The following is a 27,850-nucleotide window of genomic DNA, read 5'->3' as shown; positions in this document are numbered from 1 at the left end:
CCCCCTGACTCAAAAACTATGGGTATATATTCAGCTCCATGGAACCAAAGCAGACAATGGGTGCTGACACCTGGGCGGCTGCACGGAGGCCAGCAGGCCGGCAGCTACACAAACAGAAACCAGGCCTCCCCGCCCTGTTTGCTCTCTGGCCTCCCTCTCTTGATTGCTGAGAGCAGGAAACAGGCCTGCTGCCCCTTGATACTGAACGTGGGCTCAGATAAGGTGTGTGCTGCTGTCACCTCCCCACGGCACGCAGAGGGCACTTCCACTCATCTCACGCCGGACACTCGGTAACTAAAGTCAAGTCCATCTCACGATGAGATTTGTTTGGGTTCAACTAATCAAGTGACTTCTGCTGCATCGTGGCCTTCTTCTGGAAGCCCCCCATGTAGAAATCTTTCCAGAACCCCTGGACCCCTGGCAATACGCTTTCCTTTAGCTTACTGCTTTTTCCCAAGGAAAATTTTCATTTCAAGTTTCCACTTTAAAAAAGAAATATATATATATTTTTTTCATTTACTTCTTTGAAAGACGGGATTACAGAGCAAGGGGAGAGATAGCAAGCGCGCACAAGAGAGATCGTCCGTCTGCTGAGTCACTCCTCAAATGGCTATAATAGCTGGGGGCTGGACCAGCCCAAAACAGGAACCTGGAACTCACGGGCGGTTGGGGCCCAAGCATTTCCACATGTAACAGCAGGTGCTGGATTGGAAATTGAACACCCGGAGTTGAATCAGCACTCATACGGGATACTGACACCACAGGTGGTGGTCCAACCTGCTACACCACAGCGCCAGCCCCTCCGATTGTTCGGAAAAGTGATTTCTCACAGTACCACATTTTATATGTTTCTTTTAACCTTCTTGATAGTGTCCTTTGATGCAGAATTAAGTCATCCTTTGGATTGCCTGCCAGCATGCTGTATCAGGAATGCTTGGTTCAAGTCCCAGCCCACTCTGCTTTCCATTCGGGCTCCTGCCTGTGGGCACCAGGAGAGTCAAGCAGATAATGATTCTTGTACTGAGTTCCTGCCATCCACACGAGAGACTCTGTGGCTCCTGTCTGACCTGGCCCAAACCTGGCTACTGGGGACTTTCTGGGGGATGATCCAACAGATGGAAGATTCTCTCTCTTCCTCTCCCTTGGACAATAAAGGTTCCTCCTAACGTCCTACATTTGGGTCCAGCATGATCTCTCTCACACTCCTCAATAAACTGAGCAAGATCAAGCACAAATCTAGTGGAGCATATCCAAAGGAAATGAACTCTGCATATCAGAAGGGGATCTGCAATAGCAAAGACATGCAAACAACCCATATGCCCATCAAAAGACATTGAGAGAGCGATTCCATGGACTATTACTCAGCCATTAAAGAGAATGAAACTGGGCCTGGCACGGTAGTCTAGTGGCCTTTGCAATCAGACGCTGCAGCCTGACCTGCCCTGGCCCTCCCCCAGTTCCAAACTCTCATTAGTGGGTACTGCAGCCTAGCCCTACCCAGTCTGCTCCTGTACCTGGCTCATATAACCTGGTGGATGTGTTACATTCCAGCCTGGCTCCTGAGCATGCCAGAAAGTTAAGATTGGTCTGGCTCTGCCTGGCCTGCCCCTTTTCAGAACCAACCCACACATTTGCTAACGAGTGGAGCTGACCAACACCCTAGGTCTGAATCACATGCTCACCAGAAGGAGCTACGGCCCACCAGAGGAGTTTTCCAAGTTCCCCCACCAGGCCCACTCTCAAATCCAGATCTCATACATGCCAACAGGTACTAGACTCTTACTCAGCATGGTCTGCCATCTCCATTCTGGCCTTTATATAAGCTGGTGGATATTGCAGCCTGGCCTACACCCACACCCTACTTTTGAGTATGCCTGTGGGTTTTTCAGCCTAAACCTACTCAGCCTGTTCCCAACTCCAGTACCCATGAGAGTTGGAGGGTTCCGTGGCCATGCCTAGCTCAATCCCTTACCACCCTCAGCTCGTATGCAAACAAGTGGATATTGTAGTTCCACAGGAGTGGGTTCACATACTCCCCACAGAATTTTCCCCCTGACCTAGTTCTCTCACCTGCTAGTTAATGCCATGGCCCAGTCTAAATTACCCTTCCCCTGTTCCAGCTCTTACTAGTGGTACTGGGATCTAGCCCTGCTAGGCAGGCTCCCAGCCCTAGCTTTAGTAGTAGCCAGTAAGTGGTGGTCAGCTGTGGCCCATGCTAACTAGCCCAGCTAGGATCTCCCTCATGGGCCGATGCATCAGTCTGACCCAGGAAGGTGCCATGGCTTCCCTCTCCAAGCCTCTCAGTCTCAGCCCCCTCGCTTACCTGCAAGTACAGCAGTCTTGTCTATGGGAGTCCCTCAAAGCCATTCTTCACCTGTAACACATTTCCTCAGCAATCTTTCCTTTCACATATCTCTTCACCCACTTCCCTGGTCAATCCAAGGACCATGCTAGTGGGGAAACCCCCAGACTGGCTCTGCCTGCCTGGATGCAAGGCCCCGGGTCTCCCTATGCCCTCCTCACCCAGTAGCACCCCCAAGCCCCCACAAGCCTGTACCCCCAGATCCCCACAGCTCCTGCCCATAGTCAGCAGAACTTTATCTTACTACTCCCACAAGCCAAACCAAGTGGAAGTGAGTCACACTGGGCTGCATTTTGTCCTTGGAACGCCCTCCTCAGGCTGAAACTCGGCTCAGTGGGCATTTCTCTGAGTCATACTTGTCTGGGTGACCTGATCTTGTGACCACACACGTTGAGTTTCTCCTCCAGGACCTAGGGTGAACATTTCAGCTAGTAAGAGCAGGTAGGCTCTCTCGCTTTCGGAAACTTGAGTCTGCTTTCTCGGAGTCCACACTCAGCTCTGAACTGTGAGCACAATGGTGCTCAACCTGTTATTTTTCACAGTGTCTTTACACTATGACTAAGAAACATCTGCTTCTCTGAAGAACAGAGGCCCAAATTGATGAAAAATGAAGTAAAATTTCACAATACTGTTAAAGTTAGGACTTGAAAATCTTGATATGTATCATATATACTGAGATTATTTTGCCCTTGACTTGTAGATTTAGAAAAAAAAATTCTTGCAAACTCCAAAGCATCCTCGACCTCAGACAATCTGACAATGTGGACACACGCATGTTCTCCCAGACACGGGTCTACAGTGTGCTCGGGAGGCTCATCCAGCGAGACAGGGCTAAAGGAGTCAGCCACCCAGTCACTGAGACACATTCAAATCAGAGTCCCGCCTTCCCAAGTCCAGCCTCAGAAGCCCCTGATGTGGGCTGGGACTGTCACTTAACACATGAAGCCACCTGCTATAGAGCTGGAATCCCAGATGCAAGTCCTGACTGTTCCACTTGATGCAGCTCCCTGCCAATGCACATGGGAAAGCAGCAGATCGGTCAGGTACTTGTGCCCTCACATGCACAGGGGAGACGTAGAAGCTTCTGGCTCCTGGTCCCTGCGTCCTGGCTTCGGACCAGCATGGCTCTGGCTACTGTGAACATTTGTGAAGCGAACCTGTAAATGAAAGATCTCTCTCTCTCTCTCTCTCTCTCTCTCTTTCTCTAGCACCATCTTTCAAATAAAGGGCTGAAACTTAATCACCAAGTTATGATCTCACACTCTAACCAAACTTATCTTCTTCCTTTTTTACAGCCTTCCTAGCAGATGTGAAGTGATACTCCATTAAGGTTTTAATTATTTCCCAGTGATTAATGATGTTGCACTTTTTAAAAAGATTTAAACTTTTTTTTTTTTTTGGAAAATCAGATATACAGAGAGGAGGAGATACAGAGAGGAAGATCTTCCATCTGATGATTCACTCTGCAAGTGGACCCGTAGGCCAGAGCTGATCTGATCTGAAGCCAGGAGCCAGGAGCTCTTCCAGGTCTCCCACGTGGGTGTAGGGTCCCAAGGCTTTGGGCTGTTCTTAACTGCTTTCTCAGGCCACAGGAAGGGAGCTGGATGGAAAGTGGGGCTGCTGGGACATGAACTGGCACCCATATGGGATTCCAGTGTGCATGAGGTGAGGACTTTAGCCACTAGGCTACTGCGTCAGGCCAATGTTAAACATTTTATATAAACCACATGGCCATTTCTATACCTTTTTTGTTAAAAAAAAATTTAAATACATTTGAATTCTTTGTTCATTTTTAAAAGCAGGGCATTTTCAGTTTGTTTTTTCATACTAAGTTTATGAATTCTCATTTCTTTTGGCTATCAGCCCTTTATAGCATACATAATCTAGATATTTTCTCCCAATCCGTAAGTTATCTTTTCATTTGTTGGACTGTTTCCTATGCATGCATAAGTTTCTAGTTTGATGTAATTCCGTTTGTCTATTTTTGCTTTTGTTGCCTGAGTTTTTCGTGTCATATTAAAAAAATGCAAGAGCAAATGTCAAGGAGATTTTGATGCTGCGACACAGCTGATTGGCGTGTGTCTGTTTTTATTCTGTTTCATTACTGAACTCCTTTGTTGGTTCTCACAGCGTCTTTTGTGGAGGCTGGGGTATCCCACATGTAGACTCACGTGGAGCAAACAGGAACTGCCGCCCCTTTTCTAATTCAGATGCCTTTTTTACCTTTCATCGGCAGATTCATCTTACTGATACTTCCACTTTTTAACCAGGTTGTCACTTTCTTATCGGCAAGGTTTTTTAAGTTCTTAGAACATATTAGATAAGAATATTATAAGAATATTTTATCAGAGATGCCTTTTGCTATTTTTCTCTCAATTTGTAATTTGTCCTATCTCTTGAAATTAGTAGCTGTTTTATCATCAATCTTTGAAGAGAAAATTCTATCATTTTCATATTTCCATTGCCCTAATGACGTAATTCCTTTCTTTCAGGTTTTTAAATGAATCTTCTACTTGCCTTCATTATTCTTTACACTTTCACGCATCTAGCTGTGGATTTATTGTTATTTACCTTTTTTAGAAGTCGCTGTATCATCTTACCCTTACTCTCCACAGATTCCAGGAAACCTTTAGCCAATCAGCCATCACATACTGTCTTTCTTATGTTCTCTGGAGCTCCCAGGAGAGAAATGTGGAGTCTGTCACGCTCCTCTTCCCCCTCACTGCCCTTCATGTTTCCCATCTCACAATGCCTCGGTTTACATTCCGCTAGCGAATGCAGCTTCAGAACTGTTGAATCTGACAGCCACCTCTGCTTCGTCTTCTCTTGCTGCCTGAATAAATTTCCAGGAACTTGGCAGCCATCACTCGTGCATCATCTCCGAGTTCCTCGAGCTACGACATCTGGCCTGATGTGGGTGGAAACTCTGCCTAGGCTCTCCCCACCCTAAATCCAAGCTCCTGCCTTGCTTGTGGGTGGCTTAGGGACTTGTGGCCTCTTTCAGTCTCTTTCTCGATTGGAGAGTTCAGTTCCTGCAGCTGTAGGACTGTCCTCCCTGCTCCCTTGGCACATGGTCTCACTCATCTTCCAGTCACTAACTGTGCACGCATCAAATCCTCCTGCCTACACACATCTTGGACCTCTGATGATCGCTCACGTCTTGTCCTGCCCTCCTCTAGTACGTTTTAGGGCTCCAGGGATTACACGAGGCCTCACAGGAGACCTAGGATTATTTCCCTATTTTATCATTTCCGCCATATGACATATGAGGGCACTTCCAAGAATTCAAGGAAAACAAAATTCAAAGGTAATTTGCACTCAAAAATGGTTGAAATCCATACGTAGTATTTCATAGCATACTTTTCCATTAAATTCTTGAAGACATCTCATGTTACAACTATGGGAGTATCCTAAGGGCCAGAGAAGTTGGGAAAGGGGGGTGTGGGTGACAAAATTGTGCCCTTACACTGACCAAGGAGTTTTTATTTTGTTGTCTGTGTATTTAACCTATGCGAATTCTGAGGAATAGGTTGTCAAATCTTGTTCTTCTTTGATGATGACGTTTATTCATATATGATGTTATTTCCATCTTTTGTGTAATTAAGGATATCTGACTGTCTTGGGAAATCCATTGTAACCGTTGATTAAGTCTCTTGCCTTTATTCATAACTAACAATGTGTTGAAGTCAGCTTGGAGGAACCAATCCTGTGAGTCTCTTCCCAAGTTTGTGTTCAGTGCTTCGCATTCACATTGCTGGCTTGAAATCAGCCATGGTGAGAAAATTTACACTATGACAAGTGGAAAATGCTACAAATCAGAGTGGGGTATTTGTTTCTGAGAGCATGACTTACTAGTATAGCACAGATTATGAACGTGAGATCTTTGAATTATTTATTTATCATTATTGTTTTTAATTTATTTGAAAAACATAGAGAAATTTTCCATGTACTGACTCAGCCCCCAAATGCCTGTGGTTGCCAGGACTGGGCCAGGCCAGAGTCAGGAGCCAAGTGAGTGGCAAGGACTTTACCTCCTGCTTCCCAGAGTGCGTGAGCAGGAAGTGGGATCAAGCATGCAGTAACTGGGGACTCCACATTCTGATACGAGAGGTAGACATTACTCATGGTGACTTCAACCAGGCTGCCAAATACTTACGCCATATTCATGTATTTATACTAATTGAAAAGGGAGATATGGACAGAGAGCCAGAGAGATCTTCCATCTGCTGGTTCCCTAGATGCCCGCAACAGTAGGTGCTGGGCCTTTCTGAAGCCTGGAACCCAGGACTCCATCTGGGTCTCCAGTGCAGGTGGCAGGGACCCAAGTGCATGAGCCATCACATGCTGCTTCCCAAACTGTGCAGCAGCAGGAAGCGGCATCAGAAGGAGAGTCGGGACTCACGTTCTAGCACTCGGAAACGGCACCTTCACCACTGCTCAGGTTTGGCAAGGCTTCCAAGGCAAAAAGCCCATCCCAGCCACGGTGAGGTATCGTCATTGTCCCTGCAAGTCCCTGAAGAGGGGCTTGAGCCCCTGCTGGGAGCACTGCCACTTCCTGCTGATGGAGTCCAGGAACTTGACAGAGGCTGGGTCAAATCCCAGTCATGTGACACAGGCTCGTAGCAATACAGTCTCAGAAAACTTTTTTTCTGCACATGAATCAGCTCAGACTAAGCCCAGCAACCTTTCTTGTTTTCTCCTTGGGAAAGCTGATTTTTCCAGCCTAACCCTTCCTTGTCTGAGCTGTTAAGTAGATATGAATGACTCACTACATTAATCCCATTAGTAGTACATTCCCTCACCCACAACAACTCGGCTCCCATTTGGAATGGACTCCACATTTGTGAATCTGCCTGCTCACTACAGTTTATCTCAAAGCCAAAATTAGCACTCATGGCAGCAACTGGTCACGGGCAGAAGGTGAAAACCTGAAATTGCATCTTCCCAGATGACAGTAAAGAACACAAGGCCCTGGGCCCGGCGCGGTGGCGCAAGTGGTTAAAGGTCCTCGCCTTGCAAGCCCGGGATCCCATATGGGCGCCGGTTCTAATCCCGGCAGCCCCGCTTCCCTTCCAGCTCCCTGCTTGTGGCCTGGGAAAGCAGTCGAGGACGGCCCAAAGCCTTGGGAACCTGCACCCGCGTGGGAGACCCGGAAGAGGCTCCTGGCTTCGGATCGGCATAGTATCGGCCCGTTGCGCTCACTTGGGGAGTGAATCATCGGACGGAAGATCTTCCTCTCTGTCTCTCCTCTCTGTATATCCGCCTTTCCAATGAAAAAATAATAAAAATAAATCTTTAAAAAAAAAAAAAAAAAAAAAAGAACACAAGGCCCTGTCCTCATTCCCTGCCCCCACACAGTAGACAACTGCTCTTTCAAAACATATTCCCTGCCATCTGTGCTACAACTTGCTGACTGCCCTGGTTAAAATGCCCCGTCTCCCATACACCAAGCCCAGCGCCGCCCCAGTTCAGAAGTGGGAGTAGCCTGCGATGCACTTAGAAAGTGTTGGGTCAGCTTGGTTTTCACGTGAATCAGCCCTGCTTTATCGTTCTAACAGGTGTGTGGTAAAAGGGGCCATGGCACATGAAGTGAGGCTCTCTACTGGGGGTGAGAATGCCGTGAGCAGAGGCCCACAGGGACCCAACGGGATGACTCAGTGCTTACAGATCCTGCGTGTGCTGTGACTGGCAGAGATAAATGAGAATCCACTGTGCTTCATCACCCTTACGGCCAGCCCAGCCCACACTGTTGGCCAAGGAGACAGCCAATGTGAGAGCCCCGCACTCTGGTGGGCCACCCGGGGGAAGTCGTCCAGCCCCAGGGGCTGACCATCCTGCAATGCTTCCCAGCAGCCACCTCTGCCCCTGCTTTACCCTCTACAACGGGAGCCTGGCTAATCAGGAAAGCAACTCCCTGAGAAGGTAAACAGTGAGTGTACACATGACAGAAAACAAATGGCTCTTGGTACCATGTTGGGGCCATTATCTCACTAGGGGAGATAAAGGAATAAGGCAAGCCCAGTTGGCATGGGTGAGCCCTCCCCTCTTGTGCGTGGCCCACCTGTGACGTGAGCACCAACCTCTCTGAGAAAACTCCATCCCTATACTCGCTCCCCTCAGAGGTGGCTATCCCTTCGCTGGGTACTGCTGTGTGTCAACGCTGCACTCCACCATGGCCGTGACTGCCTGCCAGGGCCTGGGGTTCGTGGTCTCACTGATCGGGTTTGCGGGCATTATTGCTGCCACCTGCATGGACCAGTGGAGCACCCAGGACTTATACAACAACCCCGTAACAGCCGTGTACAACTACCAAGGGCTGTGGCGCTCCTGCGTCCGAGAGAGCTCAGGCTTCACAGAGTGCCGGGGTTATTTCACCCTGCTGGGATTGCCAGGTAAGTACCGGGCCCCTGGCCGGCTTGGGGAGGAGACATGGAGGCAACCAGGAGACAGCAGTCTCTGCTGGGGCCCCGTGGGAAGGAATGCCAGGAAGGGAGGAACTGTGGGCTGGAATAATAGTACAGGGACCTTAGAGAATGGAACTTTCTGGAGTGGCCAGAGCTCTCATTCCTATAACTAGATGGTGCCCAATTCTAAGAGGCATATTTTAAAATGTTCTATGAGAACAATAATATAGTTTTAATCATCCTAAGGACAAGACTATGGACCCCTTTTTCTTTAACCCAAAAATCCTTTCTTACTTGTCTGGGGACTGCCTAGCTCCTGAACGGAGTTCCACTTCCAAGCTGCCTGGCAGCTTCCAGGAACCTTTAAACACGCAGGAATAGCAGAGGGAAAAGCCAGATGAAAACGAGGCAGCCAAGCCTTTGTGGGATGTGCCGGAGGTCCCCTGCTCTGCGGCTCCAGTTTCTGACCTCTAGGCAGTATTGGTCACAAGGGGCCAGATACTGTGGCTCAGAGCTGTGCCAGGTGGGGAAAGGCACTACAGGTTGCCCTACAAGACTGGCATGCAAGCTGTGCAAGAATCACAGGCTCGTTTGCTTGGCGTATCGGTCATTTCCATTTGAAGAAAAATTCAATCACAAGAACAGAGAATGCTGGAAACTCAAAAAACCGCTGAGCTAAGAGACGGTCAGGAGTAACCTTGCTTACTTTTTCCTTCCACAAACCCATGTCAAAGGCTTGAGGGGGAAGGAATGAAAGAGAGGGGCATTAAAAAGAAAGATCAGGTTAGAAAATGGGAGACCTTCCCCTGCAGGAACCTGCCTTCCTACTGCAAAGTGGACACTTAGACACACATAAAAAGTGACAGGTGAAGACTCCATTCAGACAATGATTCATTCTTTTGTTCACTCAACACCTGTTTGTGGAGAGTCCCCTAGAAACAGGATTCTGTGGGCCCAGCACCCTGCACCATTTCGAAACACGGACCAGGCGTCTGATGGAGCCCTCTTGGGCTGGCTTCATAGGTCTACACCCCAGTTCCCCTTCTGCTTCCGGCTTCCCACTGGTGTGCACCCTGTAACGCGGCAGACGATAACTCAAGTACGTGGGTCTCGGCCACTCACGTGAGAAGGCCGAAGCTCTGGCTGGAGACTGGCTGCGCTCTGGCTATACTGGAGTTTAGGGAATGAGCCAGTGCATGGGAGATCTCTTTCTGTCTGTGTCTCTGTCTCTACACATCTCAGATAAACTAAAACAAATGTACAAAATATGTGTATACAGAAGCAAGATCCAGGCTGGGTAAGAGATGCTCTCTAAGGCGGACCGGGGATGAGACTGCTCAAGATAAACTCAAACGGCATTTTTAAAAAGTCACAACTGACTGCCAGATAGTCCATGTTTACTGACTAAAATAGCCCTTTGACACAAGGGTGAACAAAATGATTAATGGGACAAAATCTAAAATCAGAAAGGTGTGTGTGTGAAACTAATAAAAGATACAGGACTTTTACAAGTGGGGAAATGAAGAGTTATTCAACAACTGTTGCAGAAATCAGTCATTGGTGTTTTAGGAAGAAAAAAAGAATTCACAGTATCAAAATAAATCTCAATTAATTAAATGTTGAAAATATGTCTAAATTTAAAACAATTTAAATCTCAATTAATTAAATGTTGAAAATATTTCTAAATTTAAAAACGATTTTATCTCTACATGGAAGTGATTTTCTAAGCATAAAAACAAAGCAGGAGGGAGCCAGCACCCTGGCCCATAAGCCCATTCTCTGCCAGCAGGGCTGGCATCCCTCAGGAGCACCAGTGAGTCCAGCTGCTCCACTTCCAGCCCAGCTCCCTGCCACTGTGCCTGGGAGAGCAGCGAGACACAGCCCACGTGTACCCCCGTGGGAAACCTGGAGGAAACTCCGGCTGCTGTGGGCGTTTGGGGAATGAACCAGCAGATGGAACATCTGTCTGGCCTCTCTCTATAAATCTTCCTTTCAAATAAAAATAAATAATTTTTAAAATAAAATAAACAACGGAGGCAAACATGAAGGAAAGTGTATTTGTCTACAAGATTCAACACATATTTATTGAGCATGTGTTATATAATACACACTGAGGGGCACATTTCCATCTTATTTTCTAAAAGCATAAATGAAATTATAAGACAAATAACAAGAAGAGATTTTTTTTGCTTATTCTACCTATGTTGCAAAAGCTTTAACAATTAAATACTTCATAGAAACCATGAACAAAGTTAAAAAGCAAATAATATGTGAGAAAAGATATTTTTAGTAATGTATGTGAATGTGTTGAGATTGACAAAGAACACAAACTGACAGAGCCATGTTTACACCCGAATATTGGGGTGGGGTCTTCTCCTGGGCAAACGGCAGACTTCGCTCCATTCTGTAGCTGCTTAAACAAAGTTCAACCCCACTATTGCTAAACAGTATGAGACATTACTCGCCCGCTGTGCCCAATCAGCTGTGTTTCAATAAGGCGTCGCCTGCTGAACAAGGAAGTCAGATTTTCATTGTCTAGCAAAGGCCACTCATTTCAAGATGGGAGAAAAAGTCACTGGGAGTGAAAGATCTCACCTGCCAGGGGTCTTTAAGTATCGGTATTACTGGAGTACAAGTATGTGGACATGTCATTTCTCTCCTATTCAATATTTTGCCTAGTGAGACCATTTTAGTTGATGCTTTAATATGAACTTCCAACAACGAGAAAGCCCTTGTCTGCATTTCAACCAAGAAAGAAAAAATTCATTATTACTTGAATATCTTTTTTCCCCCTAATTTGAAGTTTTTCATAAAAATATTTGCAAGAGGAAGCTGGGGGTAAAGCCACCATAAGTGAGAGTAGCTAACTTGAAATGACATAACAATTTTTTTTTAATTTTCTATTCTCAATCTATTGTTTTGTTGGCGCTATAATGAACGTAGGAGGGGGTGTTGGATAAACGTCAAACCGAAGAGTGAGAAACCAACTGACAGAGTTCTCTAAACACAAAAAGCCTACGTCTCAGCTAATGGGAGCAGCATGCGCCATGTCCGTAGAAACGGTGGCAGAAGCATTCCCAAATCATTTCAACAGGATTTCCCACCTAGTGGCTTGCTTCCTGCCCACTAGCAGAGACCAGCACCACTTCTTACCAGTGCCCCTCCCCGCTAAGGACACCTGTGCAGGCATCAGCATTGCTTCTTCCTCGGTCACCCAAGGTGTCCTTACAGTCTTCTGCCGCAGGCTCCATTGTGCACTGCACTGAGCGGTGCTGGCTGCACTGAGCGGTGCTGGCTGCACTGAGCGGTGCTGGCTGCACTGAGTGGTGCTGGCTGCACTGAGGGGTGCTGGCTGCACTGAGGGGTGGTGGCTGCACTGAGGGGTGGTGGCTGCACTGAGCGGTGCTGGCTGCACTGAAGCTAGGAGCGACGCCTTGTCCATTTGCCACTTGTGTGTTTGCTGAGAATGAAGGTGTAGGAACAGTGGCTGGGTGCAGCCAAGATAACATTGAAATATACAGACACACAGGCTCACTTCCTGGAGAACCTACAATGCTGAGATTGCAGTGGGTGCGTCAGCGTGAGCAAGGGTTAATTGTGTTTGTGTGCCAGGGTGGGGAAGGGTTCGCTGTGTGTTACAGAGCCTGGACACAGATTTGGGGATGCCTAGTTGAAGCATCAGGATTCAGAAGCCAGGCACACTGGACCCTCGGGAAGCAGCAGATCCATTCTGTTTGAAAGCAGAGCTGCCAGACAGAACACAACCCTCTGATCCCCACAGACCTTGGTCCCTATTCCTTGGTCCACTGATTATAGCGAAAACTGTCTACAAAGTGCAGATGCCTGCAGTGCGGGGTTCTGAAAGGGCACTGAAGCACTGAGGTGGAAGCCCTGAATTTACCCCAAATCACCTAGCCCCCAGGGGGTTAGTGACAGGGTCAGAATAATGATGTCTTGGGTGGCCTAACTCCACTAGCTGTTCAGCCTTTTGCATGGGAGGCAGGAGAGAAGGGGAGAAGGGGAGGGGCATGCACGCCGTCTACTTGTACAGCTCCATGCCTGGGCTGGAGCTGGGCAATGGAAAGTGGAGACTCCATCCAGGCGCCCTGCACGGGTGGGAACTCTGTTACCTCCTCCCTCCTGTGTCATGATCAAGCTGGGGTCAGCAGCTAGTTGGCAGACCCAGACTGACCTGTTTCTGTAAGATGGCCATGGAAGTCACTGAGGGAATGGCTTAGGCCCTGGGAGGGCAAGCTTGGTTTCAGACAGAACAAGGGGGCGGCTGCTCCTGGGGCTGTTTTGTTGTCAGCGCCAGCACGCAGAGGTGATGCTTCCAGCCCAGCCGCTTCGCTCCTGAGGGTAGCGGGCAGCAGGGCACGCCCTTGGTGAGGGGCCGCGAGCTGGCCAGGTCAGAGGCTGGTACGATCAGGAGTGTTTCTGTCCACTCAGACGGCTCAGCTGCCAACCAACTGGGCCTGCCGAGCTCGGGACAAGTGGCTCTTGGGGCCGCTTCCCTAACAAATGAAAAAATAATGCCCTTGAACCAGGAGTGAAACTGAACTATCTAAGGAAAACACCGTGAGCAAACACCCCACGCCGAGGGAAACCATCTGATTAGAAGCGCTCCCCTCTTGGGCCGCTGGCTGGGCGCGCACACCTTCCCGGGTTTGGAGGGCGGCTGAGGCCATGGCCACCACCACGTACCAAGTGGTTGGCTTCCTCCTGTCCATGCTGGGGCTGGCGGGCTGCATCGCCGCCACGGCCATGGACATGTGGAGCACCCAGGACCTGTACGACAACCCTGTGACCTCCGTGTTCCAGTACGAAGGGCTCTGGAGGAGCTGCGTGCGGCAGAGCTCAGGGTTCACCGAGTGCCGGCCCTACTTCACCATTCTGGGCCTTCCAGGTAGGCTCCTGGGCTGCGGGCGCACAGAGCAGGGACCAGCACACAGAGCAGGGACCAGCACACAGAGCAGGGACCAGCGCACAAACGCGCCACTGGCGTTCCTGCCTCTGAGTGTGACCCTGGCAGCTCCGGCTCAGGATAAAAGCTGGGAGTAAGAGAAGTTGGCTCCTTGTCAAGGAGAAAATCCGAGAAGGCAAACTCAAGGCCAGGCATGGCTAGCAAGGAGGCCGGCCAGGAGCAGACTGGGTCTGCTGTAGGGGCGTGCTCCTGATACCGGAGTACATCCGTGTCCTTCTGGAAGAAAACAGGTCGTGTGCGTCTCTGCACGTGACTTGAATCTGCCGGCACACACCTGAAGGAGGAGAGTCCATTTTATTTTAGAACAGGAAAGGCTTTTTGGGTGCTAATTTAATTTCGTATTGATTCGATTAAATTTTTCCTTTGAAAAGTTGGCGTCTCTATAGGTATCCTATTGCCATTAAATTGTAAAGTTCTTTTTCCTATATTTGTGTTGAAAATGTCTGGTATGTTGGGATATAATTACACAGCTATAATGAAGATATTATAACAATATAGTATTTAAGCATAATTGTCAATGTGACACCCTTTCACCCCCAAAGATAAAGCAAGTTAAGCCCTTGCTTGCAATACAGATAATTGTTTAAAATAGTATAACAAATTTGTCTGCTGGATGTTACAGTTTTCTTAAAACAAAAAAAGAAAAAGAAGGTATCAAGCCATCAGTGGCTCTAAGGGGGGGGACCACACCCTGAGGGTGACGCCAGAGGGGAGCGCTGGGTGACGCCACAGGGGAGCGCTGCTGGCTTCTGCCTCTCCTTCACAAACGCCATGTGAACAGCGAGGGTGGAGACAAGTTTACAAGAAATTGTGGGGAGGCTGTGGAGTCCTTGAAATTCAATTATGAAAGCAATTCAAGTAATTCATCTTCATTTTTAGAAAGAAGCAGAGAATAAGCATCAGAGTGAGAGAATTATTGAGTTACTTATTTCATTTTTTCAAAGTCCTTCATTGTGGGACCAATGGGAACACTAACTCCATGCAGAGACCCGCTTGAGGGAGGTGGAGCCTGGGCCGAGGCCAGACAGCCAGGCAGGCGAGGCTTTGCTCGCATCCGCACTGCCCTGTACCTCTTTCAGGGCCCGGCTCAGTGTCCATCTCTGGCTCACTGACCGCGTGGGAAGGCCCCAGGTGTCCCCACTCTGCCAACTGGTCACACCCCATCGCCTCCACTCTGCCCAGGGACCCCATCTTCATGATTCTTCTCAGAAGTCTCTGTAGCCTTTAGCAGTTCTACTCTGCAGAATGAGACCCACTGCCCCGTGCCCGCTCCTGTCCAAGGCTCTGTACCATCCAGGGAGAGAACTTCTCAGGTTTGAGTCTGAACCAAAAGAGATGCTTCAAATTACTGGCACCTGTGGTTATGGAGGATGGAGTGGGTTTAAGAGCAGCCAGTCCCCAGGCAGCAGGTGTGGCTATATTATCAGTTGGCATCCTGCAATATAAATATTTGTTGGATGACTTAGATTTTAGCGACTGAAGTAAGGAATGGGCAGGAGGATTACTAGGAGGCAAAAGCTCAAGAGAATCTGCAAAGCCGGATGCAGCAGCATAAGAAAGTGGAGCAACTAGCAGGGTGCGGGGTGGGAAGGCAGCCCAGGACACAGGGGCTCCCGACAGAGCAGGAGGACCAGCCAGGTCCCGACACCTGGAGAGGACTGGTCCTCAGAAACAACGACGCTGCTGCCTACAGCAATTCCGTAAGGGTGGCAGGAGCTTGGGGAGAGACTTGAAGCAAAATTGCTGGGCAGAATGCCAGGAGAAATGGGACGTCCAGAGAGAGCTCAGAAGTACTGCCCTCCACAGGGAAGAAAGCTTTCAAGTGTTCCCGGAAAGGCATGCAGCAGATACCTGTACTACTTGAGTTAATAGTCACAAGAATAAGCACTGGGCACTAAATTCCTCCTAAGTACAAGCTCTCGTCTTGCGTAATTCCACTTAACTTGTCATCCCACTGTCAAAAACATATCCTACTTCCAATATAGAATAACTCAGTTCAACAGGATGCATCATGTGAAGCTACACATAAGTTAATGAGTAGATGGTAGCAGCAGCAAGACTGCTCACCTGCCTCTCGTAGGGCTGTGTGATGGATGGTCAGAGATGGCCTCTTGCTGTATGCCCTTGTCAGTGCAGGACCCTGGGGACAGTGCTCAGAAAGGAAGGCAGCTGTTATTTATGGGATTCCACAGACACTCTCCAATTTAATCTTCACCAACACTGCAGGGTAATACTTCTAAGTACTGTCTTTGTTTTTACAACATTGAAACTCAACACACATAGAGAAGGGCAAGGTCACTTGCCCAGAGTCCCTGGAGGGAAGACAGATGAAGCAGGGTGTCCATACAAGGCTGAAGGATGTCCAAGTCTGTGTGCTTTGTGCCTGCTCACTCCTGCTGGGCTCGAGCTTGCTGGAAGCAGAGGCTATGTCACACAGTGACTCATGTATACTAATGGCATTGACTATGTGTAGTTGGGAGTGTCAAGTTCAAGGAGCGGGTGACTTGCATGTCATTCCCATTTCCCCTCCCTAAAGAGTGGGAAAGCAGAGCAACAAGCACTCAAAGGGCAGGGTGGATAGGCCCGGATCTGCAATGACATCACAGCCGAGTCTCGTTTTCCCTAAATGTTCTACAAACATGTGGGCTGCAGATGGTACAGTGGCCAGCCCTACAGTTAGAGGCTCAAGAGTCGGAATCAAAGGCCTGGTCACCCCCACACCATCACTTGCTTTTACTCTCCCCATCTCTGAAATGTCTCACAACTAGCATTTGTGTGAAGGCTCTGTGCAGCACACTACAAGAGCTCGACTTTGTCCTTGGGAAGGTGTGACACCTGTATCTCTACCTGCCAAAGCTCTTCAGACAGTCTAGCTGCTAAATGCTTCTCAAAAGTTAAGCGCCTCTTATGGAAACAAATATCCAAAGATTCGAGTCTCTTTTGTTTCCCATTTCCCACCTCCAACTCACTTGTGTTCAGAGTTCCAGCCCCTCTGCAGGATCCAAGGGTCTTGATTTTTCTCCCATGTGACTGGCTACATTCCCACCCGCATCCCCCACTTCCTACCACAATTATGTAAAAGACAAAAGCCACTGCAAAACTAGAGAAGTGTTCATTTATCTACCAATCATATTAATACCCACTAGCATTAAGGTCTTTAACAAAACCACATTGAACCAGAGAATAATTCCACAACGTCTAAAGAGCATAATACATAAGATTTCTCTTAAGTTTCTTTTCAGAAGGAGCTGCCCCTTTTATTCCTTCTTAATGTGGTGGAGTGGTTTTGTGTAAGTCAAGTGCCCCCAGTCTCACAAAACCAGCATCTTGCCCCAGTTCACCCGGAAGTTGGCCAAGGAGGTGAAGCATTTATAAGTTAGTTATAAAGTTAAAATGAGATCTAAGGGAAATCTCCTGGTTTTCAGTCAACTTGCTTTCTTTTTTCTTCTATAGAAAAAAAAAACCATTTTGGCACAAACATGTCTGTTTAAAGGTGTGAAAACCACCTGAACATTTGCACCTTGTTGAACCTGACTTGGCAACACAACACAGGGCCCTGAGAAGAGCTTTCAAAGACCCTGCCCAGTAGCTGGGTGATGAAGCTCGCGGTCAGAACCCTTGCTCTACACGTGGCTGTGGCAGCAGGGCCACACAGAACCCTGATCCGGGGACGCATCTGAGTGTAGCTGGAGACTGTCTCAGGCTATTCCTACTGGAATACTGTTACAACAGACACCTGCACTGTTTACATTTATAAACAATACACATGCATTTCTCGAGTCCTGAAGGCTGACAAGGCCAGGGTCGAGGCTCCAGCATACACGGTGTCTGATGAGGGCCTGCAGCCTTCATACATGGTGTCTCTGGCTATCTCTTTACGTGGTGAGTGGGACCAACACTGTGTCCTCTCTGACAAAAGAACAGGCAGAGAAAAAAAGGCAAACCAACTCCCTCAACTCCTTCTACAGAGAGCACCAATCCATCCGTATGGCCTAATCGATTTTTTCTAAGATTTATTTATTTTTATTGGAAAGGCAGATTTACAGACAGAAGGTGAGACAGAGAGAAAGATCTTCCATCCTCTGGTTCACTCCCCAAGTTGCCACAATGCCCATTTCTGAGCTGATTTGAAGTCAGACGTCTCTTCCAGGTCTCCCATACTCATGCAGAGTCCCAAGGCTTTGGGCCATCCTCCACTGCAAGCCACGGCAGCAAGCCAGGAGCTGGATGGAAAGTGGAGCAGCCAGGACATGAACCAATGCCCACATGGGATCCCGGCACATGCAAGAGGATGAATTAGCCACTGAGTGATCATGTTGGGCCCCAGCCTAACCAATTCTTTAAGATCCCACCTCCTAACTCTATGACACTGAGCATTAAGTTACACATAAACACATGCATTCAAATTGCAGCAGGGGTGAGAAGACTGGCAGTGAGGAGAGAAAGCCACCTGTATCACTCACCCATCAGCACCTCCCCAGCACAACGCTGGCCAGATACAGCATCCCTTTGCACATGGTCACGCCTCCTCCTTAGTGCCACCAAGTCCAGGCCTTTCTCTTCCCTTTCTTCCAAAACCTTCCCTTCTTGCTAATCACAATCCTACACCTATCGTACTTTCAAATCCTCAAGTATAACCCAGTGAGAGGACTCAGGCAGTACAAGCCAGACTGCGTGGGCCAGCCCAGAGATAGGTCCTCTTTAGGGAAAGGGAGAGATTAATCTCTATGGAGCCTCATCCTTTGAACATCTCTCAGCAGATGTCTTTAGCCCACCCACTCCAGATGGAGGAGCCTCTGCCGCAGTGAGGTCAGATGACTCCCTGGCAGCTCGCTGCTGGCACTGGCCTCTTCTGTAGGATTTCAGGAGCTACAAACCCTCCCTGTAGCTCCCCAGCAACTCAAAGAGACTGCAGGCTCTTCTACCTTGTCAGGAAGAAACTTTCCTTGCCATCAGCGCCCCCTCTTCCCTCCTCTGGTCTTTCCTCTTACTACCTTCAGTTGGAGGCCAAGCTGTGCCTGGAGATGCTGCCCTTCCAAGCCTCTGCGCATCAAGATGCCCGCCTAGGCCTGTGCCTGCTGACGAGTTGCCATCTCACCAGCTCAGTGGACTGTCTGCCCCCGGCAGGTCTCATCTCTCCCAACCCCCTGCTCTGAGCACCTGTTTCTCAGGCCCTCTGCACACATGTTTTCCCATCTTATTCCTTGAAACTTCAGGCTCCTGAACAGCAAATGAAAATCTTTGCGGGTGAGACCAGAACTTTCCCATCTTTAGAAGCTGCCCAGGGTGATACACAGGTGCACACCACATGGGTGTGCCCCTGTGCGTCTCACCTGTCAGTCCACAGATGCTTTGGGGGAATACAGTGTTTTGTAACAGGGAGGGAACACTGAGCTCCCCTTTTTGTGTTTGCTTCTGCCAGACCTCAATTCTGCCCGCCCTTCAGGGCTGATAAGGACTCATTATTCACTGGAAAGAATGCTGTAGTCACACCTTCGGTGCAGGGAACCAGGCCACAGAGCCACTGACTCACCCGTTATCAGCTGATAAGTCCCCACGCCTCTTAATCAGAGTGTTGAACAAGATACAGAATGGAGAAAAGAGAAACCTGCCTGCTTGGGGGACTTTTTACCTATCTGTAAAGGATTACAATATGGTAGATCTCCCAGCTGGAAGGGGCACTCACCTCCTCACCAAGTGACCCTGTGGCATAGGGGATTTCTAGCACCGAGGAGTGGGGCACATTTTCCACTACTGCTTGGCACCTGTCCCTATCCCTGTTGCCACTCTTGGAAGAACCCCCATAATGTCACATCTTTTCCAGCTATGGGCTGAAAGAAAGGGGTAAGCTGAAAGGAGGTGCTGGGAAGTGAAAAGGAGCTCAGGTCAGGATGGACCCTGGGCTCCAACAGGGGTCAGGGTATATCAGAATCCAGAGGTCAAGCGATCGCAGGAAGGAACTGAGGCTTCGTCATGCAAGCCTGACCCAGCACAGGCAGCAGCACACCTGGGAGCCCGAGCAAAGACTGGCTGGGGCCCGTGTTGTGGGGCAGCAGGTTCATTTGCTACTTGCAATACCAGCATCTCCTCTCAGAGTGCCAGTTGGGGTCCTGGCTGCTCTGCTTCAGATCTAACGCCCTCTTAATGCACTTGGGAAAGCAGCAGAAGGTGGCTCAAGCGCTTGGGCCCCTGCCACCCACCTAGGAGACCAAGATGGAGTTTCTGGCTCCTGGATTCAGCCTCATCCAGACCTGGCAGCTATGACAATTTGCACATGAAGATCACCCTGTCACTCGCTCTCTTGCTCTCTCACTCTCTTTCAAATAAATAATTAAATCTTTAAGGAGACGAACAAGAATGAGCAAGACGGGATAGCCTGAGCTCCAGTCTCTGACGGCTGCTGCCGGACAACCCCTCACAGCTCTCACTGCCCACCTGCCAACATTACATACCTACCCCAGTAACACCAGGGAAGGCCAGGGACCCCAGCCACAGTCACAGCAGGGATTTGTGTGTGCTTTGATATCTTTTTAATGTCTAAAGGGCCTCTAACAGCTGTCAATCAGAAAGGAGCATTTGGGTGGCCAGCATGGCAGGACAAGGTTTCTGTCTTGCTCTCAGCCCCCTCGGAGCATTTTGCTTCTAGCAGTTTAGGGAGATCTCCCCAGTATCGCCTTCCAGAGGAAAAAAAAAAAAAGTTAACTCTTTTTAAAAAAGATTTATGTATTTTTATTAGAAAGGTATATCTGTTTTACAGAAAGGAGAGACAAAGATCTTCCTTCTGCTGCATTGCTCCCCAAATAGCTACAATAGTCAGAGCAGAGCTTATCCGAAGCCAGGAGCTAGGAGCTTCTTTCTGGTTTCCCAAGGACTTGAATGATCTTCCATTGCTTTCCCAGGCTGAATGGGAAACTGAATGGGAACTGGAGCATCCGGGACACAAATTGGCACCCATATGGGATCTCAGCACTTGCAGGTGGAAGATTAGCCAGCTGAGCCATCAATGGCCCCCAAATGTTAACTAATTCTCTTGTTTCTTTTCCATCCTCAAACTATGCTTTTGTCTGGGCTTCAGTATGTGTTCCTCCTGAGGGTAGGAGTGACAACTCTGTCACCCACACCCTTGCCATTAGAACTGCAAATACCTAGCAAGTCCCCAGCTTGCTTTCTTTAGTCTGGATAGCTGGGTAATGCCCCACCAAGGCTTTGGCTCTGCTCTTTAAAAAAATGTCTTCCTAGAAAATTACTCACCGAGATGTGAAAGCTAGTTACTGGCTAGAGCAGGGATAATGAGCTCCTTGGGCCTTTCTCCTGGTGATGGTTTTCTATGGGTTCTGAAAGTTTTGTGATGTGTACTCATTGCTCACATGACTAGGATATGTCCAGCCATTTCAAACAAGAGAAAAAATGGTGGCCTTTGTTCCTGCTCCGATGTGACGCTGTGAAACATGCTGCTTCTCACAAAGATCCCTCACTTCTATAAGGAACTTTGGCGATGCCTTGGCCACGCCTTTGAACCCCAGACGGCCTGGAAATTCTCCATCCACACAAAGCTTGCAAGGGCAAGCCTAGACACTGATGGAAACATCTTGTGCAAATGAGAACTACTTGAGTCCAAGTAACAGCACCCCAACCTGGATTGACTTAACTGAGGAAGAGAATGCTTTAAAATACGATACTGTGGTAGTTCCTGGAACCCCAGCAAAACAATGCAACTGGGTCCCAGGAACAGCTGGGGTCAGGGGCTCAAGCAGTGTCTCCGCCTCCCTAGTTCACTTGCCACTGTATGGGGTACCCCACTTTTCCCATCTGGTAAGAACCACATGTATCCTGCATTAGTGTGAGGAATGAGTGATGTGCCTTGCACTACCCACAGTTCTGCATCGTTCGACAAAGACAAACGCGTGATCGATGGGCTTGCTATTTCTCAGAGGTTTGGTGGTAGCTAGTTGTGGTTCTTTGTTTTGTTCCACCAAAGCATACTTAGTAGTGGTGGGGTTGTCTAATCTGTCTGCTTGTGTCTCCCCCTTGTTCCACAGCCATGCTGCAGGCAGTGCGGGCCCTAATGGTTGTGGGCATCGTCCTGGGTGCTTTCGGCATCCTAGTGTCCATCTTTGCCCTGAAATGCATTCGTATTGGCAGCATGGAGGACTCTGCCAAGGCCAACATGACACTGACCTCCGGGATCATATTCATCATCTCAGGTAAGTTCCTGGCTTCTGAGAACACCATAGCAAAACCGTGCTGGTGGTGACATATGGTTCCTCCCCATGATGGAACGTGCTTCGGGGTTCAAGTTGGGATGCAGAGGCCCATTACACACTGCAGAATCATCACAACTGGATCCCTTAAAGGCATCTTCTTAGTGAGACTCTAGTGACTGATTTTAAGGAAAAGGTCTTTGACATCATCCAAAGACTAGGCCCAAAATATTTTAACTGTTTACCCTGCTTTGCAAGGTAAGTGAAAAATCCTATACACATGTAAATTGCACCAGATTTAGTGAGAAAAGAGATAAGAACCCAACACACTGCCCAGCACTTAGTAGGGATTCAATCACTGGTGCTTGTAACAGACCATTCTATTACAGAAATGGAATACTCTGGATCCTGTTCATCTCAGCTCTTTTAAGCATACACTGTTTCAGGAACAGACTCCTAATCACTGACTCAGGGATCTCTCGTTCTTTACCCACAGGTCTGTGTGCCATTATCGGAGTGTCCGTCTTTGCCAACATGCTGGTCACTAACTTCTGGATGTCCTCAGCTAACATGTACACTGGGATGGGAGGAATGGTGCAGACAGTTCAGACCAGGTAACCTCCTAATCTGTGTCTCACCATTCCTTGCTGAACATTGTCATAAGAATCTGATTAGACGCATGTGCCTAATGTGACTGTCAGCATCCGAAATAGCAAAAATTTATCAGGGGCAGCCACGCCATATCATAAATCAACAATGATCCGTAAATTCATAAACTTCATTTCAGCTAAATATCCTTGGTGATATGACTTGAGGCTGATCTGACATGTGCATTGAATTACAGTGACAGTCCGCAGTATTTATCTAACACTCTTACACAGTTCCCATTGTGGTGGCAATGGAACAGGCACTATTAACTCACGCATGTAAATGAACATCAACTTCTATCTACTGTCCATAGCTGGAACCCAGGCAGGAATAGGTAAAAACTTGGATGGAAACGAGCAAGATGCCCAGCACAAGTGAAAAAAAAAGAGGGGGTGGGAGGTAGTCCTTCTTTATTCAGCTGCCTTCTTTCTCTCGTTCATTAATTTATGCAGTCTACAAATGTGCTGAGCACTTGCTATGGGCCAGGAAGTATTCATTGAGCTGGATATGCAGACGAGGTCCCCACTCATGGAGATTACAGTTTAGCATAGGAAGATGAAACCCTACTGTAACTGGTGCCTAAGGATGGTACAACTTTGCAAAGATGGAAATCAATATCAACTTCTGCAGCAAAAGCCGGCAGGAGAAAGATCTTCCAGATCAATGACAAATGTCACATCCGAGTGGCCCACCTGTCATCTCTGGGGTGGACGCACTCACTTGGCCTTTTTCTGGACACACTGATAGGCAGGCGTGAGGGTGTGACATGCCATTGTTCTCTGACCCCCTAAAACTTCAGTCCCTATCCATGTTTCTGCTGTGTCTCCAAAATGAAGAGGAATTGACCTCCCCTAAGCTTCCCTCCTCCTCTTCCGTGATTCTCACATGGCCTCTTGATGACAAGGCAGCTTAATTAAGATGTAGGCTGAATAACTCAATCCAGCTTGCTGGGGACTTTTCCAGTTGTAGCATTAGAAGTCCCTCGGCCTGGGAAATTCTCCTCCATGGGAAAAACAGAGTGGTCTGTCATCTTAGTTACAAAGGCCCACTCTGTTCTGCGAATCTGGGTGCCTGTTGTCTGCTGCAATCCAAAGGAACCACTTAGCACTCACCTTCTCACAACACTAACGCCTGGCACCCCTGCCTCCCACCATCTCCCTTGCACCTGTTCTGTGCCTTGGGCAGGTAGTCATAGCTCTGGGATAAACACGACGGGATTCTGAAAGGCCTCCTGATCTTCTCTCTCCATGAGTGGACAGCTGTCTTTCTCCTTCTCCAGCCACACATCCACACAGGACAACCATGCTGCCAAGAAACAAATTGACATTGATTTTGACAGAGCTTAGGCTCCAGTATCCCATTTGTCCTACTCTCCCTCCTCACGGCAACCCCCCTCCGTGTGCCCCAGGCTCACTGAAAAACAGAAACGGAAACTTCCAGAGGGAAAGCATCCACCATGCTGAGCTCTGCTTTTCTGCAGGGCTCTTGTAGATAGAGGTCAAGCTACCAGCTAATGTAGAGGTGCCCACTGCCATCCTGGTAGTTTTTGGTCACTGATGGATTAAATCTATCCCATATATCATCCAAAATGTCCATAGAGAATCACCAGGGTTTTATTCTTTGAAGATTTTATTTTTCAATCCCCTCCTGATGTTACTAAGTCCTGCTGGTCATAGATCTCACAGAGGAAGACGCTGACTTTGGAGTTAGAATAACCCCAGCTTAGAATTCTAGTGGAGGCTGAAATAGAGGCACCAAAGGGCAGTTTACCCCAGTGCCAGGACAGGAAGCAGCAAGCATATAGTAACAAATTCACGTTGAACAAATGTGTAATCAAAGAAATGGAATAATACGTGGTCACTTCAACATCATTCTTTCTGAAGATACTACTCCTAATTATAAGGATGGTGGCAAGTTGTATATGTCCATTTTTTCACTAATATAGTGAAATACCAAAAGCAGGCTATGTTATGAATAAGCTTGTTTTTAGTTCACGGTTCTGGTGGTTCAAAGCCAAAGGGCCACGTCCAGTGATGGCCTTGTTTCCAAAAGTCTAAAGGCAGCACAAAGTGTCACATGGCAAGAGCCAGAAATCATTGCTGTGAATCTGTGTCCATCTGATCTCTCTCCCTCTTATAAACCCTAAAGATTTCAATCAGGGAACTCAACCTTCCTGACCTTTCTAATCCGAACCCAGAGACCCATCCTGTAAACACCATGACTGGATTAAGTTCTCACACAATGGGGATTACATTTCAACACTTGGACTCTGGAAAACACTCAGCCTATGTCTGAACCACAGCCCAGCAGTGACCTGAGTCAAGGCAGCTGAATGTTCCTGGGTCCAGAGAACACAAGGATCAAGAACCCCTTCAGATCGAGCAATGAGAGACTGATTCTGTATCTCTCAGACTTCTCTTGCTGAGCCTTCAAGAGGAGAGCATCAGGGAAGGTGGCCATGGTTGGGTTCAGTGGGCGGAGCCTGGGGAGGTAGGCCTACCCTAACCCGTGCTGTCTCCTCGCTCAGGTACACCTTTGGAGCAGCTCTGTTCGTGGGCTGGGTGGCTGGAGGTCTCACCTTGATCGGAGGTGTGATGATGTGCATTGCCTGCCGGGGCCTGGCACCTGATAATACCAAGTGAGTCTCCCTGTTAGACATGTCCTTTGTTCAGAGTCTATCGTGAAGCAGCAGCCATTCCAGTCGCCAACAGCACTGCTGTTGGGAAACAACATCGCTGCACACAGACTCCTGGAGCTCCTGGAGCCGGAGTCCAACACGGTCCTGCTGCTAACCAGCCCAGCGCCTCCTCCCGGAGGACATTTGCCCTCCGGACATTGAGCCTCTCAGTACATGTGGGCAGCTATCACAGAGCACCACAGAATGGGCAACTTGTGAGCAATAGAAACGCAGCTCTCCTGGAAGTTAAAGACAAGAGTGCTGGCAGGTTTGGTGTCAGTGAGGGCTCCCCCTCAGATGGTGCCTTGGTGCTGCATCCTCCAGAGGGGAACCCACTGTGTCTGCACTGGACGGAAGTGAGAAGGTGCCTCCCCCTGCAGCCTCCAGCCATTCAGAAAAGCACCTGTGCGTTAGAGAGGCCTCAGACCTAATCACTTCCCCAAAGACCTTGTCCCCATATTACCACAATACGGATTAAGTCTGCACCTGAATTTTGCAGGGGAACATTCTGTTATCTTGTCTGTAAAATGAGACAGTTGCACATAGGTACCCTACATCTCCCAGTTCTGTGATGCTTTGCCAAGCAAAGTTCCATTGACATGTTTTCACATTGACTTATGAAGCATGCTTGCTGGTCACTAGCTACTGGCTCAGAACCTTTCAAGGTCTGTTTTCTCAGCTCCAAAATGGGGGTAATAAACATAATGAAAAACTCAGCTGAAGGACCTGCTTATCAGGCAGGCACCAGTTCAGCCAGGCTCTACTACCAAACAAGGAATTCTGTTCCACTGCAAAGGCAGAAAAGCCTGTGTCCCAAAGCCTGGGGGAACCATCTGTCCAACTGGCCCAGGACTAATGCATTCCCAGGGACCCTCGGTATCCAGTGCCAAAACTGAGGGACCCCAGGACAAACACAGAAGCTGGCCTCTACCTTCACAGTCACAAAATGTTTCTTTCTTTTGCAGCTACAAAGCTGTGTCTTATCACGCCTCGGGTCACAATGTGGCCTACAAGCCTGGAGGCTTCAAGGCCAGCACCGGCTTTGGGTCCAACACCAAAAACAAGAGGATATATGATGGAGGTGCCCGTGGAGAGGATGAAGTGCAGTCTCAGCCTTCCAAGTACGACTACGTGTAGCATTCCAAGACCCCTCGGCTTAGGCAGAAGAAACACCCCCCAAGAGAGCTCAGCCAAAGCCTATGGACGTCCCACCATTTAAAGGAGAGTTGAGAAGGGGCAGATACGTGCACTACCTGCAGCCCGTCGTCTAGATTTTCTCACCTGTGACCTTAATCCATGTGGTTCTCAGTTGGAGGCAGCCAGGCCCTTCTGCTAACTCCTGAGCTCCCCACCAACATCTTACTTCTACGGGAACAATTGCTGCATTGTCCCCGTAGAAGTAAGACAATGATCATTTTTAGCTCTCTACATAGTTAGAATAGCGATAGGTTAAAAACGAAACAGTCTCTGAATTAGTCTCACCCTTGCACTTTGAGCAAGGAAAATGGAAAAACAGTTGTTTTGATATTGTCTGTGTTGTAATTTGTAACATGAAAAGATCTTGGACCCTGATTCCTCTCCTGGAGGTGCCCCTGACTCCAATGGCACATGTCTAAACAGCACAACTCAGGTAAAAAGAAAAAATAATGGTGAACCACATCAAGTTCTGGAAAACAGGTCAGAATCTGTTCTTCAAGTGGGGAGCAGCCTCCACGTGGCCCCTGCCCACACGTAAAGGCCACAGGTGTTGCTAGCTGACAGCAGATGCTGTGGTCACTCGTTACCCCGAGAGCACGTCATCCAAACCGCGTGGCTGGCCTGTGGGTTGGTCCAGCAGACCTGAGAGCTTTGCAATCACACACCTTCCCTCTGCTCACACCCCTGTCCTCCTGAGCAGAAAGACAAAAGCCCTCTTGCAGAATACCAGAATTCCACCAGAATTTCCACAGCAAAGCCAGAGTAGGCCCGCTAAGACGCTTACAGAAGGGAAACCTACAAAAAAATACCAAATCAAGGGCAGCTTTGGTGCTGGGGCATCTGGCCATAGGGTTACCACTTAGGGGAAAACGCCCAGGCATCGCTGGTGCACGTGAACGTGCCCTTGGAGGTCACCGGGCACAATGAGCTCTCCCTCCCACCACCGGTGTGAAGCCATGAGGTGATGCCGAGCTGGGTTTTTAATTAACCATATCCCCTGACCAACACACAAATGTAGATTTTGCCTTGTCATTTCTAGATTTTGCTCTTATTTTGTGTACATCGAGTGTTGAGCTGTGTTTTGTTACCTAAATATTAAAAAAAGAAGAAGAAGAAAAGAAATGCCATCTTCCTTCGAATAGCTTGTGCTCACTTCTCTGAGGCGCTGGGGCGGGGACGTGGGAAGTGTTCGTTCCTTCATCCCACCTGTGACTGTGACTGCAGAATCTGTGTTTTATCTTTAGCAGCCTGGCTGCCTGGAAGGCAACTGGGTACACATCCAGCCCAGTTAGTGGTCTCTGTAAAGTGCGGAGCCTTCATTAAAATGGGGTTTCTGAAGTAACCAGACATAAAACATGGAATCCAAGTAAATCTGCC

General features: G+C 48.4%; 1 protein-coding gene across 2 annotated transcripts; it reads left to right on the top strand.

The window, feature by feature from the left end:
* Positions 1–8,534: 8,534 nt before the first annotated feature.
* Positions 8,535–27,586, top strand: CLDN18 (claudin 18). Of its 2 annotated transcripts, none has more exons than XM_040965090.1 (5): positions 8,535–8,754; positions 21,790–21,954; positions 22,448–22,565; positions 25,127–25,237; positions 26,242–27,586. In XM_040965090.1, the coding sequence occupies exons 1-5, from the start codon at positions 8,535–8,537 to the stop codon at positions 26,411–26,413; spliced, it is 786 nt and encodes a 261-aa protein (XP_040821024.1). In that variant the 3' UTR covers positions 26,414–27,586. The 2 variants fall into 2 exon arrangements, with proteins under 2 accessions (XP_040821024.1, XP_040821013.1); XM_040965079.1 differs by lacking the exon at positions 8,535–8,754 and adding an exon at positions 13,452–13,672.
* Positions 27,587–27,850: the final 264 nt, after the last annotated feature.

Source organism: Ochotona curzoniae, unplaced genomic scaffold, assembly GCF_017591425.1.
Source record: "Ochotona curzoniae isolate NIBS_2020 unplaced genomic scaffold, NIBS_Ocur_1.0 contig_1302, whole genome shotgun sequence".
Classification (NCBI taxonomy): domain Eukaryota; kingdom Metazoa; phylum Chordata; class Mammalia; order Lagomorpha; family Ochotonidae; genus Ochotona; species Ochotona curzoniae.
Note: the sequence above shows the minus strand (reverse complement) of the source record. Positions and strands in the feature narration are given on the sequence as shown.